Source organism: Misgurnus anguillicaudatus, chromosome 12 (genome assembly GCF_027580225.2).
Source record: "Misgurnus anguillicaudatus chromosome 12, ASM2758022v2, whole genome shotgun sequence".
NCBI classification, from domain to species: Eukaryota; Metazoa; Chordata; class Actinopteri; order Cypriniformes; family Cobitidae; genus Misgurnus; species Misgurnus anguillicaudatus.
The window spans coordinates 40,939,301-40,958,505 of record NC_073348.2 but is presented as its reverse complement, the minus strand read 5'-3'; the positions used below and the strand labels follow the sequence as shown (position 1 = coordinate 40,958,505).

The window sequence follows — 19,205 nt, the reverse complement described above, 5'->3', positions numbered from 1 at the left end:
TGTGGCGAAGAAGCACGTCTAAATAACACGTAAGCGGACAAAAACATTTTTATAAACCAAATTATAAACAAACAAACATTCAAATAGCATTTTTCTGTTCTAATTATTATTGTAGATTGAATATTCGAGCATTCGTGCACATCCATAATTTGAGCATTCTTCTCGCCACAGGCTTGTGAAATGTTTTATAACGTGTCAAATTCTGCCGTATTTCTGTTGCCCTATAAAGTTTGGTTCGGTCATAGTGTTTAGAGGCTGTGAGAGTAAAACATTTTGTAATATCCGTATGAAAACAATATAACTGAGCTGCTCACTTCCCTAACAGACTTCCAGGGTGTGTTTTATTTGGTTGTAATATAGATTCTGGATATCATCCATTGGCACATTTTTTAGTGTGTGTTTCAGAGAGTGAACAGCTGCAGATGTGTGTCGTCCCATGTGAGATATTATATCAGCACCCCGAGACCCCGGGAACAGGGGCCACATGTGCGCACGGTTGAGCTTTGTGATCGGGACCTTACAGTCCGCTGAGTTTCTCGTCTCTCAAATAAAGGTTTGGTCCGGTGACGCTCCTGGTATCAGATCACAGGTTACAGGCCGTTCTTGATTGACTTTATCATGTGTTGTGTCGCGGTGTGGTGTGAAGCTTTAGTCCTGGTGCACATGAACGCCACCACACGTCTGCTTTATTGTAATTGGAAATCTTGTTAAGTGAAGTTTACTTTCTACACTGACATCAGATAATATTCCTCTTGAAGTCTTTTTCACAAAATACTGTGATGATTTATCTGTTACAGCAGCGTAGCTTTGAGTTTTGAGCTCTTCTCAATAACAGCACCGATACGCCCCGCAGGCCTGTAGAAGAGGAGTTATTCATCATCTTACCACCCCGGTACCTCCTATTGTAAGCCGCACACCTCTTCAGTACATTGTTTTGCGGGAAAAAAGTCTCATGGGAGTTTTTTAAAGTAGCGTGTGATATTTTAGCACTCAGCTTGTTTTCTGTAGCTCCGTCTGCTGGAGTAATTTGATTAGTTTGTCCTGGGAGGAAAAAGCTCTTTGACATCAAATGCTGTCGTGGACGCTTTGAAAGATATTGTGAGTCAAAAGAACTTGAAACAGCCATGAAACTATTGTTTTACATTCACTGAGAGACCGTGTTCCCATGACCCTATGAGCACAAAACATCACAGCTCTTCGGTGAAGACTGAAGTCTGATCAGTCTAGTTACTGTTGAAGAGGTCGTGCCTCAGTTATTTTCCACTAAATATTCTTTTACACGTGGAAATGTGTTGCATTACAGAATTTAACGTGCTGGGAATTACACATCATGTTAACTTTAATAATAAATCTCAAAACAACACGTCCAGGTCACATTTCATCCCAAAATAAATAGGAAAGTAGTAGAAAGTATTTTTCGGTCTATAAGCTGCGTTTTTTTTCATATCTTGGCTGGTGCTGCGTCTTATAGTCAGGTGTGCCTTGTAAGTCAGTATGAATTAATTTTGACATTTATGAAGCAAGAGAAAACATTACCGTCTACAGCCGCAAGAGTCTGCTATATGCTGCTTCTGTATTTATGTAATTAAATGGATTTAGTGATGCGGAATGACAAGTATGCGAACTTCACGCTAGTTGGCTTGTTTGGTTAATTTAGCCTATTCAACCTTCCAGGTAAGTTCTGTATGTTATGGTTTATCGTTAAAATAACTGATAATATTACTTTAACGTACAGACATCTATTTGGCCTGCTGTTCTGTCTCAAGATGCACACCAGTATGTTTGTAAGGTACTGTATGTCTGTGAAAGCTACTTAAATGTCCTAACATAACTAAGAGCTAGTTTAGCTCTTAGCTGGATTTAGCTAAACCCGGTCTGTGAAACCCCAAAACCCCAAAGTGATATAATAGTGTCTAACTTCAACTGTTTCTGCAAAGTACAGCGGGGAAAATAAGTATTTGACACATCAGCATTTTTATCAGTAAGGTGATTTCTAAGTGGGCTATTGACACAAAATTTCCACCAGATGTAGCCATCAAGCCAAATATTGAATTCATTCAAAGAAATCCGAACATTTTAAGTATACAAGTTGAGTCATAATAAATAAAGTGAAATGACACAGTGAATAAGTATTGAACACATGATGAGAACAAGGTGCAAAATGGCATAGAAAGCCACGAGATCACCTGAAATCTGTCAGTATTGAGAGAGAAACCCTGCCCCCTATCAGTACTAATTGATATCGGCTGCTTTAGTCCTAATTGATGGACAATAAAGGCTTCTCGTTACCCAGGAAGAATCCCCTTACTGATAAAAATGCTGATGTGTCAAATACTTATTTTCCCTGCTGTATTTCAGGTTGAGGGGCTTTATAATGGAAGGCAATTTTACCAAATTCAGATTTTATTTTACAGTGGGTGTAATAAAAAGAATACTACTTTTTGACCTAAAATTGTATCTGTTGTTTTCTATTAAAGAGAATACTGATAAATAGGAAGGCAACAATCCTATCATTGCCTTGTAAATAAAAATAAGCCATGTGTATGTTATCTCCATACACCGCAGGTCTCCTAACATGGAAGTCGCATCATGTTTCTACAGTAGCTCTAAATGAGCAAACTGCTCAACAGAGCTCGTTTCATCCCTACCTTGTCTCAATGACAATGACATGTTGGTGGCTACCATATACGTTTTGAAAGTGAGGGATGAGCTGTAGGTTGCAATATCAAATCTACGATCTAATTACTGTTTGTTCACACCGCCGCCGGCAACAACACTAAAGAAAAAGATTAGTGGTCGCTCTGACGATTGAAAGCATTCTCTGGAATTCTCTTAAGTGAAGGACTTCTGTTGGTTTCCACCTTCTGATTGTTTGCAATAGCTCTTTACCGTAAAGTTGAATTTTGACGCGCTTGCTAGTGGAGGTGTGAACATACAGTTATGATTTAAATCTCATTAGAGCTCTGCATTGCGAGTATTTCACTCGCATTTGCACCTAAAAATAGTTGTGCGAACTTGAAAAATTATTTAGGAGCGCAGTCTGTGAGGAAAGCATGCAAGAGGACGGGTCGCGATGTGAACATAACATGATGTCGTAATTTTATTCAAATGAGAGCGACTATAGCCAGATACGATGACGCTACTGCAACACCAAGACAGATGAGCGATCTATTCATCAAGCTAACATGCAAACTGCAGCATATGAAAGTGGAAGTAAGTCGTAGAGGCTCAACACACAATCATATATTTATTAATAGTAAAGAAATGAAATGATATTAGGCTATCAGTGCTGCTGTCGCTCTCTCCTATCACTGATTTATGAGCTGATGATCAATAAAATGCAGCTTGTGTCGCTGAGGGGACAACTTAGCCTACTAGTACTGGAAAGGAAAAAAGCAAGCGGGCATTTGTTTTGTTAGCACTTTATACTTTATTGAGGTGTTCATTCTTGTTATATATTTTAAAGTATGCTAAAAAACATTTGGATATTAAACAGGCAGTTCACTCAAAATAGAAAATTCTGTAATTTATCACTCTCCATCATGTCATTCTAAACCTGCAAGACTTTTACTCATATTCGGAACACAAAGGAAGAACGTTTTGATGAAATTGAGAGATTTCTTTAGCTCCATTGACAGCCTACACAACTTCCACTTTGATGGTTTGAAAAAAGTTCATAAATATATCATAAAACTAATCCATATGAATTGAGAAGTTTAGTTAACTTTGTTCACTGTGCTCCTAAATTTCTTTGTGTGCTCCTAAATTTTGTAATTGGGACAAAGGTTAGCGTAGAGCCCTGTTATGAATTGATGTTTCTAATGGTTTTGTTTTCTACTCGGAGATGCAATATATTTTATTTGTTCTTATTTTCTGTTTGATAATTGTTCCTGTGACGATGCCTTCATGTTTCTTTCAAACAGAGAAGTACTATAGCATGTGGTGAAGATCTCTATAGTTGTGTTGTTTGACGGCTGATGTGCAGTGTATGAAAATCATCATGAGAACGGTTCTGCTGAATGCCGTAGATTCTCATCATGCCACGGTGGAGTAAGAGCAGGTTTCTGGCTCCAGACTAAAGCTCTGATGAACTCCAGCTCTGGACATCTGCCACCTGTTTAACTCGCATCTGAACATTCTCTATCGCACATTATTTTATAGTATTTCTGCTTTTAGTGAAGTATAAACGCTGCGGATGGTTATTCAGAGTTTTAATGGTGAGATTAATCAGATGTGTGTATGAATCTGTGGCAGCGGTGTGTATAAGTAGTCATAAAATTTACATTTTTGTTAAGAGGTGATCTTGAAATAGACTTGATTTCTGTCTTCCATGGCAATAACCCAGATACGTTCTGAAGGATTTTGTTTAAACATTTTTCTACAGATATTTTATCTTGCATGTATTTTTAGCTGTAGACGGGTTTCCTGCAGCTGTGTGCTTGAAGCAGGATTAGGAGAAGTCCCATATGCTCAGGATCTTTCCTAAATTGCTGGTCTTATCGGAGTTAATTAACCTCTGGGGCTTTGACCAGAACGTCTCTGATACATTAGAAGTATTAATCTGCTCTTTCCTGTGGATTTGCTTCATCCAATCTTCATTGCTCACTAGTGATGTCATCATCTCTGCTCAGTTTTAACCAAAAGATTTCACCGGTGTTTCAGTAGGTATTTTAACATGCAACCAAATATTCTGTTTGTATTGATGGCCTTCATGTAAACACCTTCATCAATATGACTGAGGTCATTCAGATTCAAATTTGATCGTAAGGGGTGGTGTAGTCCGATCTGTGATCAGATCAACAGGAAAAGAGTATGCATGTAAACACGTGAATCATACTATTTTCTCAATTAGATATAAAAATATCTTGTGCACATGCACAGAAGAATTGTGCTTAAGTTCTCATGACTTTGTACATTTATCCAGAAATAAAGTTTGAACTCAATGAGGGATGCTGTGCGCTGCGTTGCCAAGTCCTCTGCTTTTTGGTGGCCTTCAGGTTTCTGCTACTTATAAACTGTTTCAGCAAGCTAATTATTATTTATTTGTTAAAGATGAAAGGATTTTGTTTATTAGTTATTGCTATTTGGGCTGTGAATAGTCATTGGGTTCGTTTTTAATGTCCATTGGGCTGGTTTTGATACACAAATCTGGCAACCCTGCCTGTGTGCTTGTGCAGACGTTTGGTCAGATTATATTAAATGTACATGTAAATAAACATTTTAATCAGATTGCAATGTTTGGGGTGCATGTAAACTTTATTGTCATAATGATTAATTGGATTGACAAATTTTGCACATGCACAATTGGACTTGACAATTCTTAAAGCAAAATATCATTCACGGTTGTCTTTCTCAACCATCAATGACATTAACACCATGACTGTTATTTGTTAACATACTGTGCTGAAAATCACATTTTAAATACTTTAGGATTTCATGGCCAACATCTCACATAATCTAAATAATTTTTTTTTTTTTTGCATTTTATGGTCCAAATGATGTACAGTTCTTATGGATTGTGAACAAGTCAGGGCATTTACATCGGGTTCACATAAAGTACAGATCATCTGAAACTATGTTCCTCCTTACATATGAAGTCTTCCATAGTCCTGCATACCGCTGAGTGCACTTGAATGTGTGGACCCCTGTATTGTTCAATGAAGCAGATTGTGTTAAGTATTAAGACGCTTCAGAACCTGATGTTTGGGATGATCGTGTTTAATTGGTCCAAGCCTTTTAAAAGCTCTTATGTTAAACCTCATAATGAGTCTCAGATCAGGGGGTCTCATCATTTATTGGATGGAGTGCAGTACAGATGAATAGCGTCTTATCGGCCCACCCAGCATTATGCATTGCTTTCACCTTTAAAACTCTCATGACCCATGAAATAAAACAAACCCGACTCTTCATAATCATTGAGGTGTTAACACACAATCACAGACACAGCCCTCACGCTGCTTTGATCAATCTTCTTTTGAATGCCGTCCTCCTTTTCCATCCAACCGGAGAAATTTCCCAAATGCTTCTGTGTCAAAACACCAGATAGAATCTGATTGGTTGGCTTTGAGAATCTTGAAGACCCCTGAAGGGGCCAAACCTGAGGGTCTATTTGCAAACAGGTGTAAGATTGTAAACTGTCACAACTTTTACTGGGTTTCTTCCTCTGAAAATCAACACAAATGACATTTGTTTTTGTAGTGAAAGTAAAGAATGTGTTATTAAAAGCAGAGATCTTCAACCTTTTTTAGGCCAAGGACCCCTTAGTGGATCGAGAGGAGGAGCACAGTCTCCCAGTACATGTATCAAATTATAAAAATAATATATTTTGGCATACTTCATAACATTTTAACTGAATGCATTATATTGTGGGAAAGTTATGCTTTTCATTTTAAGTTTTCATTTTTTATTATTAGCCTATTAATACATTTCTGTTTGATGCCCACTTTCATTTTTCCAAAATATTATTTTGCATTCAAACAATATTTGGAGGACCCCTAGTAATTCCACCACGGACCACCAGTTGAAGACCGAATGCATTTATCCGATTCGTATCCGATTTATGTCACATATGAATGAGGGCTAAAACTGATCTGAGAATGTCAGTATCTTTGCACTTTTTTTCTGCTTACATGTTCGTGTGTCATGTACAATCAATCTGTGCCACATGACAGAAAAAAGAGCAGAAATTGAACATGCATTGTAAATGCGGCCTTCGATATCTAAATAGGTTTTCATAAAGCTGGATATTTCTTCCTGTTTTAAATCTGGTGTCTTTTGAAAAAGCTGCACTTACTCAAGTGATGAGTTTCACCTCCTCAGACAGACAGACAGACAGACAGCCGGTTATGTTTGACATTTGTTTGCCCTGGCATCACCACACTCCCCATCTTATCTAAACACGGTGAGCGTGTCGCTGTGCTGGAATCCAGCGCTGGACACTATTGAAGTTATCTGTGTGTTTATGTGTATCTGAGGTGACCTCTGACCTGTGAGGTCACAGCTGGTCGACACAGTAAAAGGGCTCTTGAACATGTACGACCCGGGCGTCCGTCTGCCTGCAGCGTCTGCTGTGTAAACAGGTTGATGTGTCCTGACCTCACGCTCTCATTTCTCACCTTCAGCATTCGCTGTGTGTGTCTGAGATAACGGTGGACAACTGAAGATCTGAGGAACTTAAGTGAGATGGACGAGTCTGTTGACAGAAGTGTTGACGTGCTTCAGTGAATTTTAAAGAAGAGGTTTTAAAGCTTTACCCTGCTGTACCATGAAGGTTTCTCTTTAAGTCATTACCATCATAAAGATCCAAGACAGAAACCACATAATTAGACACAACCACTGGCTATAAAGCAACCAGGCATAGTTGGTTTTGTTGGTTAAAAGGTTCATCTGGAATACCTGATAACTTAATTAGAGAGAACTCCAAAAATAAAAATATTTTTCCTCCCTAAAATAGCTCAACGTGCAGAGCAAACAATTTGGTAGCCCGACAGGAATTCACAGTGTCTGTTTCTCAATATACGTTCTTAAGTGATCGAGCGTTCTTGTGTTCTCGCTCTACGTCATCATTAACCGTCAAAGTTCAATTCCAGTTCTCACGAACGCAAGTACAGAGGACGCATGAAAATACCCGGATGTGTTCTTGATATTGAGGATGAATCAAGTGCACATTTGCACGCTGAAATCGCGTTACGTCCCAGAAGTCATTGCGGCAAAACAATGGCATAGGTCACAAGTGCATTCGGTGTTCTCGCGACATTCTGAGTTCGTTCTTCCCAGGTTGCCCGATCTCCACGAGAGCGCAAGTACGTTCTTTGCGTTCTTGGAATTGAGAAACAGCCAATATCCCCAGGACGTCGGGCTGATGTAAACGTGTAATTATAAAAAATACGTGAAACAATTTATAGAAAAGCGACATTTCCTGGAATAGAGTTTGTAATTTTACTTCTTCTGCGGCACAAATGGAGTTTCTGCACGAGAGCGCCCTCTGGCTTTTGGATGTGACTGCATTTCACCGTAATTCATTGAAAAAAGGGTATTTGCACGATTATTCGTCCCAGTCCTTGTTTTAACTCAGTACTTTATTTCCAGATGAACTGGTTTCCCTGATCAGTCGTTTAGATTTGCAGTCAATGAACAGACTGTGTGTGTGCTGCCATCTGTAACAAAATAAAGAACGACTACATTACGAGCTTGTTGGTGCTGTCAGAATGTTGTCATGATCCATTCAGATCTCTCTCTGTCTCTACTGTATCATCCATCAGTCTGTCTACACCTTCATACTGACCCCTGAACCCCACACATTGACTCCAGCAGATCTGTGACTCTCATTGCAGGCCACATCTATTGATCTGCATCCATCTGTATGTTTTTATTTGCCTGTGTCTGTCTCAGCGTCTGTGATATCTTCTGCAGATGGAGGAAAGAAAATGAGAATTTCATGGCTCTTTCAGATATGGCCGTCATGCGGGTCTACCGTCCTCTTGCGTTTCTTTGCTTTATGACCCCTCATCTGAGAATCAGCCGTGCTCATTGGCTGACTCATACCATGTGTTTGTTATGGACACTAGAAGACCTCGCGGGGTTATGTGTGTGTCTATGTTGTGCTGTGATTTATCACTGTAGGCTACAAATGCAGAGAAAAACAGCAAAATTGCAGATATACACACTAAATAATCATTTAACTCTTTCTCCGCCAGCATTTAAAAAAACAGTTACCAGCCAGTGCCAGCACTTTTTAAAATTTTCACAAAAGTTTAATGCCTTCCAGAAAATGTTCCTCTTTAAATGTATAAAAATACAATCTATCAAATGAAAGAAAAGGCCCTATGCTTTCAAACACACAAAATATTGTATTAGCTTGAAGAATCAGTATCGGGCGATCATGATGACAAGACATCTGTACTTGGTATCGGCTGGAAAAATCCCGATCGGAGCATTTCTGCAAAAACATTAAACAAATACAATTTAACAACAATTTATTGAATGTTTTATTTAAAATTACAGGAGCCAATGCTCTTATGTGCGCGTTTCGGATGTGAGCCCTTATGTTGTCTGAGGAACATACTGTATACGAGCTATACACTCAACTTAGCTTGTAGTAGTGGATCAGCTACTTTTCTTCATCTATACTGAATTTGTGAATGACCCTGTAAGTATACTTTCAAAGCTATGCGGACGTGCGCGAGATGCAAGGCGGACACGGGGAGAAGGTATACTGTCCTGGGCTTTGACGAAACGTGCCTGCGCTTTGATGAGGTCACGCTTGTCATTGTTTGCAATGCATGAGGAGAAACAGACGTAGCTTTCTTTAAGGCGAACGTTACACAAAAGGAAAACATTTTCAGCACATTTCTGTCATTTTTTTGCTGATTAATAAAACCATACCATTTGATAATGAGTTATAATGCCCTTAACAAATGACTGAATCAAAAATTTGCCAAATTCTGTGACATTCCGCGTTGTACAGTAAATCCCATTTTTATGCTTTGATTCCATCCGTGTTTTTCGCATCGCAGAAATCCTATGGCCCTACACTGGTTTGCAGGCAAATAGTTTTCCATCTATATCTGTTTATGTGACTGTGATTAGCTGTTTATTGTTATTTTTCTCCAATCTTCAGGACGGTACGGACATGGGACCTGAACTCGGAGAAGAAGCACAAGTCGGTGTTTAAGCCTCGATCGCTGCAGGGTAAGAAAGTGACGCCCACCTGCTGCACATACAGTCGGGATGGGAAACTCATCGCCGCGGGCTGCCAAGATGGAACCATTCAGATCTGGGACAGGAACTTGAGCGTAAGAGCGTTTTTATTTCATCAGTCTGTGTGCTGGAGAGAATTCCTTCTTTATCTTTACAGCTCATCATTAGTCAGCGTAAGACATGTGCCGCCCGCCATGACAGGAAGAGCTCAGATCTGATAGGGACAATAAAGCCCTCCTGTCCAATGTCACGCCAGATCTAGCGTGCACACGCATTGGGTCACTGGACGTTTGACCGTGCAGGATGAGGAGGGTCAGAGGTCATCAGAGAGACACTGACCAGGTTTTCAGTGAGGTGCTGGGCTGTAAATAAGCAGCGTGGGTGTCCGACTGTCTCGTCTCAGTCTGACGTGGATGAATGGGGCAGATGGGGGTGATTCATACTGGACGTTGGTTTCGGAGCTGATTTGCTGCTGTTTGAGAATTACTCGTGTGTTTGTTTGTTCAGGACGTTACTGTGGTGTGTGTGGTCCAGTAGATGTTATATCTTTAAAAATACCAGAGGTTTGTGCGGATACGGTTTTATAATTTATGTATAGTAGTGGTATAGTAGGTTTTTTGGTGGCAGATATTTAAAATATATTTGTAGTAACTGAGAAACATACAAACAATTAGTGAAACTAAATGAACATTTATTTTGCATAATATTTCTTCAATATTACCGAGCCCCTAAGGTGACATTGGAGTAGAAAAATCAAAAGTTTAGTTTCATGTGCTCACGCTAAACCTTCATGTGCAGAATTAATTTTTTTTAAGTTTAGTTTTGCATGCTCGCGTGAATCTATCGTGTGCGCACGTGAATCTATCGGGTGAGCACGTGAAATCTATTGCATGCGCATGTTTAACTTACACTTTCACATGCGCACGCGATTGTTTCTAAACTAAACTTTATTTAATTTTTGCTTCACGTCACCTTAGGGGCTCCGTACAATATTCTCTTAATTAAAAAATTGTAATGTGGTAAATAATTACTGCTTCTTTAATCCAACAAAAGATTATAGATAACATGTATAATTAATGACAAAAACAGTACTTAATTCCTTAAAGTTACTTCACTCGGTAAGAGTGAGAGGTGGTTGATGCCGATTATAAATATGGCAAATATCGGCTGATATGTCGGCTTCTGCAATATATCTGTCGACCACTAATGTATATATATGTACACTATGGTTAAATGCATTAGTTTGTTTAGTAGTGTTCTGGTTATATGCCACCAATGAATCAGAGATCTCAACACAGGGTTGAGTTTAAAGTCAGTGTTTGCTTTTGAAATACATAAGATTACCAACGCTCTGGAAAACTATTAACAATTGAAAAATGTGCTTTATAGCATCATTGTCATCACTACTGTTAGTTATTTAGTCAGTGAGTTAGGTTGGTGGTGATAGAATTAAACCAGTGATAGATTCATTAAAGCAAGTATTTGTTTTTCCTGAGACAGACTCTCTGAGCTCAGCTGTGTGTTTTGGCATCTGTAAAGCGTTTCTCCGCTATTCACATTCACAGTTTTTCAGCACTAAAGAAAGTGACTTTATGAGAGAGAAAATGTTTAGTTAGCTCGAGCTGTGGCCGTGTACCATCATAAACCCTGCAGACAACAGATCTCAGGCCTTTGTTGGTTTGTGAGAACATTTGGGTGAAACCCATCAATGGGTCCTGTTCATGTCTTTTGGGACCATTGAGATTCTTTGCATTATGATGCTTTTTTCATGACTATTAAATACAATTTATCCCCCAAATTCATAGTATGTAATGTATGTACTGGATGAAATTAATTATTGAAGTAGAATGATGCTAAAATAAATTATTTAGTGTAGTTCACCCAACAATTACAATTCTGTCCTCATTTACTCACCATTACCTTGTTTTAAACCTGTACAAATTATGCTGAACACAAGGCAAGATATTTTGAACAAGGTTTGTAGCATAACAGATCTGGGGTAATACTTTACAATACTGGCAATACTTTATAAGAAGGTTGTATTTGTTGACATTAGTTAATGCATTAACTAACATGAACTAACAAATAACAATACTTCTTCAGCTTGTTATTTTTTGCATTTTCTAATAGATTTTTAAAATCAAACGTTTTCTGTCAACAACTGGCGGCCGGTGAATTCTTTTCCAAGGGGTGGGAAATAAAAATATGTGTTCGGTGCATCATGTGAACCATGTGCATCATGTGTCATGTCAAAATACCTGCCTGCTGCACATGCATCAAAAGAGTTTGATAAATAATGTTTAATATGTTTAAATAATGGGCTAAATACATGTTGTGACGAGCTTTGCATCTTGTGTTCGTTTCTGTTCAGAATCAAGTTTATTCAATGACTGACTTATAGTCAGACATGAATTTTGTGTTATATAATGCCATTTATAACAATAAAAATAAAAGTCCATAGAACTATGTTAAAGAAAATAATAAACAGTAAATACGATTTATCAAATATTTTTAGGACAGCAATGCTTTAATTAAAATAGACTTTACCTAGACGATTAAAATAAATCTAACTTCTAAATACATAATTATTTAACATATGTTTTTCATGCATTATTAAGTAGATTTTATATGATTTTAGTAGCTAAGTTGTATTTAAAAAAGCAGTACATTTTACTTAAAAAAGGTTCGTGCAAATTGTTACAAGGATTTTTAAAGTAAATTTTACAAGTTGTTTTTTTTCAGTGTTTATTTACATTTACAAAGATTAATAAATGATAAAGAACTAGATTGCTTATTGTTAATTCATGTTAGCTAATGCATTTACTAAAGTCACCATTATTTTTCCTACTATGGAAGTTATTGGCACACTATGGTCCAAAAACGCTTAATTTTCCTGTTAGGGTCCGTGTAGAAGTGTCAGTGTTTTCATGAGACTGATGTGTAATTGTGAATCCAGCTGTTGATGTGATGTGTTTATTGTGACATTGATGTGGTGAGGATCATGTGACTGATGATGAGTCTGTTACACTGTGACCCTTTCTCTTTGGGATCTGTATTGATGCTAGCGGAAAGACTTTTAAATGTTGTTTCTGGTTAATGGTGCTGAGGTTTTTCCCATTACACGGCCACTTTGATGGATGCCGTTGCCAGATTCTGCACGAACTTTAATCCTATCGACTGTGAAAAGTGTACGTTTTCTCACCCTTGCCGTTATCAAGCTGTTAAGCGAAATGCTTGACATTTATTTTTGCTTGTGACGGATCTCCTGTAGTTGCTTTTCCTTTTAAACAGAACTCAAGAAGAACGGAGCGGTCGAGCGATGTGTCTGCCTGTCGCGAGGCGTTAACATTGTGAGGTTTGAGGGGACGAGGGTTTAATTGATGGCAGGAATGTGACGGTAACACAGAGCATAAGCTGTCAGCATCACAGCTCCAGTTAAATTCCCCATCGCAGCCTTTAATAAGTGTGTGACTGATACGATTACAGTCGAGCGTGAACACCAGGTCACGTGTGTGTTAAAGACAATTCATGCATGACCACCTCAGTCCTGTTAAGATAACACCTTTACATTGACTTGTTTTGTATTAGATATGAAGGTCTGCCTCCTGTATGCTCTGTGATATAAGTTAAGTGCTCAGCACCTGTTTAATGGATTCCTGGAATGTCCATGTGCTCACTTTTAGTTTACTTAAGCAGTAAGATCTGTTTCCTACACTATGGTGAGTCCAATAACCAATGCATGGCTAATTTTGGTGACAAGTAATGAATCAATACATGAAGTCAGGAATAATTGACGATGGGCCATTGAATTATAAGAAAATAGTGCACACCAAAGGTGCAATGCGTTACACTGCGGGTGTGCATTATTTTCAAATAATTCAAAGGACCGGAGTCAATTATTCTTCTTATACCACGGTTACCACAAACACTGCTCTGGTGCCTATTTTTAAGATATTTGACAAGGTAGGTGTGCGGTTATCAGAAATTAATGCATACCCACAGAACATTTCTCAACCAATCAGAATACAGCATTTAACAGACCCGTGGTAGAAGATACATAAATGAATGATTAATATACTATTTATTTCAACCAAACTATTTCTGTAAGTATTTAAACTAAACATTCAGTCAGAGATTAGTTAAAGGTGCCATAGAATGTAAAATTGTATTTATGTAGGCATAAATGAATACTAAGACCTCTGTACATGGTAATGACATATGAGCCTCAAACACTATTGTATTTAAACTTCATAAATGAAAAGGACCGCTGAAAAACAGAACAATCACAACATAACACCAACTGTGACGTTATAGTCCAGATGTACACCACAAAATTAAATTAACTACAATGTTGTTACAATGCTAATAACAAAGTTGTGACTGCTGAGTTAATGCTATATGCTAACGTTTAGGCTGAAGTTCTTCTAGATCCATACTGAAGAAAACACAAACTAACACTCAGAAACGTCCATTAACAATCTCCAAACAATTGATTATTCCTCAAAATCTGATACAGACTCAAACATAAGATCTGTTTACACACACACAGAGCTACTGAAGGAGAAACAGCCAATCAGAGCAGAGCTTGACATTATTATTCATGACCCTTTCAAATAAGATAATAATAGACCATTTCATTCTAAAGGCAAATCCTAGGGCTGTTAATGGACATGAAAAACTGACTCTGGATCATTTTTACACTTAATAAAACCACAGACCTTCTGTGTAGATATCAGAAAGCAATTTAACATATTATTACAATGCATTCTTTGGCACCTTTAATTCAGTAACCACGGTGACTGATTCATATCATTATCTTAATTTTGTGAGAATGCTATAGATGGGTTGTTTCTTTATTTTTATCCTTTCACATTCAACATATTTATTACCATGATGCTGTATGTTTAGCCCTAAAGGTCATGCTGTGATTTTAAAGGTTAGGTTTAGATGTACAGTATTGTGATGTTTAATGTAGCTTCAGGTGATGTTGGCACGATGAAGAAGTTTGACTTGATGGTTTTTAACACTGAAGTGTTTTCTGTTCAGGGGACGGCAGATCGAGTTTGTCCTCATCTGCACTGTATTCTTAGATGTCCAGTGTTTGATGAAAATAGGTTGGATATAAAACTTGCCAGAAACCGTCAAAAACTTATTTCTTTGGCCCCCGGGGTCCATCACAGATTGACTGTAATGTAAAAATGATCTAAACAGTTTACGAACGGAACATATTGAGTTGATGTGTCTTGACACTAATACATGGCTTTGAGTTTTTGACCCAAAGATATAATGTGCCACATGATACAGTGTGCGAGCAGATGACGCCAGGCCAGCGAACGATCACAAATCCATTATTCATTGAGCAACTCGCCGGTCACGCCTGCCAAACGTCGCCTCATACCCCCAGCTGTTTCTCTCCGCGGCAGCCGGGACGAGAGATCGGCTAAAAACCTGTAATTTATTACTGCTTGTTCTGTCAGACTAAATATTTACCCAGCATTCCCCAGCAGCTTACAATAACAGGCCGTTCCTCGAGGGTGCATCTCTGTAACCCATCCTCGGGGACGCCAGTCATCCTGTGACTCATAACCAAATGGACATCAAGATTTTTATGAACTTGGAGAAGCAGAAATCACATGACGTTTATTCACATTTACAAACAACAGCTCTGGATTTGTAAGAAACCTTGGAATCAAATCTGTTGAATTTAGGAGAAAACTAAAGATGCTCTCCGATGGACTGCGATGCATGACATATTTCTGATAAAATCTCAGAACGCTTGAGTCGTAGAGCGCTATGATATTCAGGAACGTTGCTTACCAAAACAGCCAAAAAAGCTAGTGCTTGTCTACTTTATAAAGAAATACTCAACACTTAATACCATAATGACATTTAAACGTATGAAAGTATATTTTTAAAGACGGGAGGACCGAACTTCTAGCCACCGCTACTGTGTGTCATGTTGTTTACAGTATTAGACTCACTGGAAAGCATGCCAACTTCTACATTGCTACCCTTAATCTGCATTAACACAAGTTGTAGCTAGAAATTTCACGTATAACAGTGCTATTCATCTGTTGTTGATGCACTTCAGAATTTTGAATTATCATCAGTACTAGTGAAGATAACATCTGTGGTTACACAAGTTAAACATTAGAACAGTAAAAACTTGTATTTTTGCATATTTATGTATGCTTTATTAATTACAAAAGCAAAAGACAAATAGAAAATTAATATCAAGGACAACAAGAAAAAAACACACACAACAAACAAAATAAATATTAAAATAAACAAACAGTTGTTGGAGCCGATGGTGTAGCAGACAGTGCTCTGACATATGGTGCCGACGCGATTCCGGCGACCCGAGTTTGATTCCTGGCTCGAGGTCCTTTGTCGATCCCATGCTTCTCTTTCCACCCTGTACTTTCATGTCGTCTCTTGATTACTGTCTGTCAAATAAAGGCAAAATGGCCAAAAAAAGAATTTAAAAAAAATAAATAAAAAAATAAACAAACAGCACCAGGAATAAACAAATAATGGAGACTGGGGGACAAATATGGATGTCTAGACTTTAACATTGTGAATAGTCCTTTTTGCTTTGTACACCCTTTAATGTTTCAAGATACTAACTTAAAAATAACTAACTAAAAATGTTTTGACAATTGACGTGAATATCCCAAAACCAGTCCTGATGCAGTTGGTGTTGCACTTCTCCTTTTTTTAATGAGGTCTGACTGAGATCTCGTTTGCATCTCTTATTTTATCTGACACTTTAAGACAACATTACAAAAACATTAATGACAAACATTTTTACTAGCGTGATTATCCTGCTGCTGGATGAATCTTAAATAAACAGCACAATATAAGGCCTGCTAGTACAGGCTAGCTGAACACATCTTAAAGATGACAGAGATAAGACGACACTTTCAACCTTTTTCGAGTTTGCACATCTGGACAATTCTTAACACATCAGAGATAGTAACTTTGGGTAAATCCAGCAAACAACGAGTAAACTTTAGTGATTCTTTAATGCTTTGAATCTCTCGTACCGGGAACTGAAGAGTCTGGTTTGTTGTGCATATATCAAGCAACGTTAGAAACATGTCAATCCATTACCGTTGATATATTTGCTGCTGTAAGCGGGCAATACAGCTGTTTTGTTTTTATGTAAAGCATTGGTATATATGTTTATATAAGTGGTCATAGCGTCCACCTTCAGTATCTGTGTTAATCAGAAAGTCAAATGTGGTTAAACGTCTTTGACATCTATTGCTCATAATCCGAGAATGTGGACAGACTTTATCAATTAGAGGCCTGTTGTTGATCTTCTCTGATGTCTGATGTTGAGATATTGAGATGGACAGATCTGATCCTGATGATGGAGTCAATGGAAATGTAGATCATTCTGTGGCCGGTTGGATTTTGATTACGGGGTCATGAACCCTCATCAGTATCACTTCTGTCACAGTGTTATCTTCAACCTCATGACATCATCATTTGTCTTTTCACAATCTATCAGCTGCCATCTTTGACAGATCCTGTAGAAATCTGTTATCATCTTTGAAATAATTGGGACACGTGTCCTTTATTATGTTTATTAGGTTTATTTTAGGGCTCCATAACGAATAATCGCAAAGAATCGTCTGCAGAATAAAAGGTTTTGTTTACATCATGTAGACGGTTTCATCGGACGCACGTGATACACGTCTGGATCCGAACTTTACTTCCGGTTTCGTTTTTTTAATGGTCTGACTAGTTGCTAAACTGATCTCTTGAACAATAACAAATGTTTTGGTTTCCTAGGTAATCTATGTGTTGTTGTTTTTTTGCGTGTTATATAAATAAACTATGTTTAAAGTACTTTGTTGTTATTTATTATTAGCGGAGTTTACCGGAAGTTACGTGCGGACCACAACAGCCGCTTGTTCATGTTGTTACTGCTGAAACCGTCTATATATGTGTGTACTGTGTATAATAATTATAAATATATACAAACTTAATTTAAATAATTTTTTATATATATATTAAATATTTATGCTATATAATATAATCTGTATATAAATAAATGTATATACAAATAATTCTTAAATATATACATGCATGTGTGTATATCACACACATATATGATGTAAACAAACACTTTTATTCTGCAAACAATTAGTTGTGATTAATCACTTTGAAGCCCTATTTTATTTATTAATAATATTTATCAATTCATTAGTGCATTATAAAACATAACAAACACACAAGATCATGCATAAAACTGGGTATTGATCACATGTGTTAGTTATTATAGTCTTTATTTAACTTGGCTAATAATAATTTACAAAAACATGCACCTGATCTAAAGATTGATCATAAAGCATTTTTATTATAATTCATTAAAGTGCATTGAAGTTATCGAGAGGATAAATACAAGTCAAGGACATATATGTGATTATATGTAATCAGGCGCACATGGATGATGAAATATCAGAGGTGTAGAGATATTAAAGCGATGAAAGTCGACACAAGCTTTAATAAACGTCCTGTAAGCCGCTCTTCTCTTCAGGAAGTAACACACCGAGTCTTTGACATCTCACACATCTTGTTTCTGTATCAGCTGTTCATTGGATTGCGCAACCTGACAGAGCATTTAGTTTCTTCTTGGAAAGAAGCCGATAATGTTCTTATGTAAGTCATTCAACTGTTACAGCTTTAAAGTAGTAGAAAGATTTTGTCATTGTTTTCTTCTCCCTCATGTCGTTTTAAATCTGTGAGCTGTTATCTGCTGTTTCCACACAGCACAACAGGAGACATTGTGGACAATCTTAGTATCTCCTAAAGGACAGCCGGTTAGTGTGAACACATCTGTCAGGGTTTAAAAACAATGATTGATGTATAAAAAAGTCATACGATAGCTTCACGTGAGAATTCAAATGTAGGTTGTTCTTCACTGAAAATCAGTCGCTTTTCCATACTGTATGTTCAAGTTAAAATTTTGCTTATCTTGTTACTGAATCAGTCAACTGAAGCCTTAGTCGGTGATCACTTACTGTATCTCCACCGCTGTGCTGTTGTTATAAATCATGACAGACAGACGTGTTCACTGTGAAGTGTTTTATTAAAGGAAGCCCGCTGAAGATTTGAGGGTGAAGGATCTACGACAACTTCTGGGTGAAAATATGATGCAAAAGATGCAAAACCCTCTTAAGTGCATCTGACATGTTTTCTTGTAAATTAGCATTTTTTAACACTTAACAGTTTATTTGTGATGAGGAACACATTATTCAAAAATATTGTTTGCCATGTTATTTTTTATTTCCTGAAGTAAATAAAAGAGGAGTCACCAGGAGAAATCACACAATAGCGGCTGTTTCAAAACTTCTTGTAAACCTTCATTTTTGTCCTCCAGTTCTTTCAGTGTACTATGGCTTTGTAAAATGGGATTACACAACCCGGATTTTCAGCTGTGATGTCCGTGGTGCTGAACTCAAGCTCATCAGGTGTTAGTAGATCACCTGAATTTC

General features: G+C 37.6%; 1 protein-coding gene across 4 annotated transcripts in view; it reads left to right on the top strand.

Annotated features, from left to right (window-relative positions):
* The window catches only part of LOC129446386 (WD repeat-containing protein 70), a 57,535-nt gene that overhangs the window by 15,838 nt on the left and 22,492 nt on the right, over positions 1-19,205 (top strand). For all 4 annotated transcript variants that reach the window (XM_055207367.2, XM_073874629.1, XM_055207366.2 and 1 more), the window contains exon 10: positions 9,620-9,794. In XM_055207367.2, the coding sequence (XP_055063342.2) occupies positions 9,620-9,794 (175 nt within the window). The remainder of the gene's footprint in view (positions 1-9,619; positions 9,795-19,205) is intronic.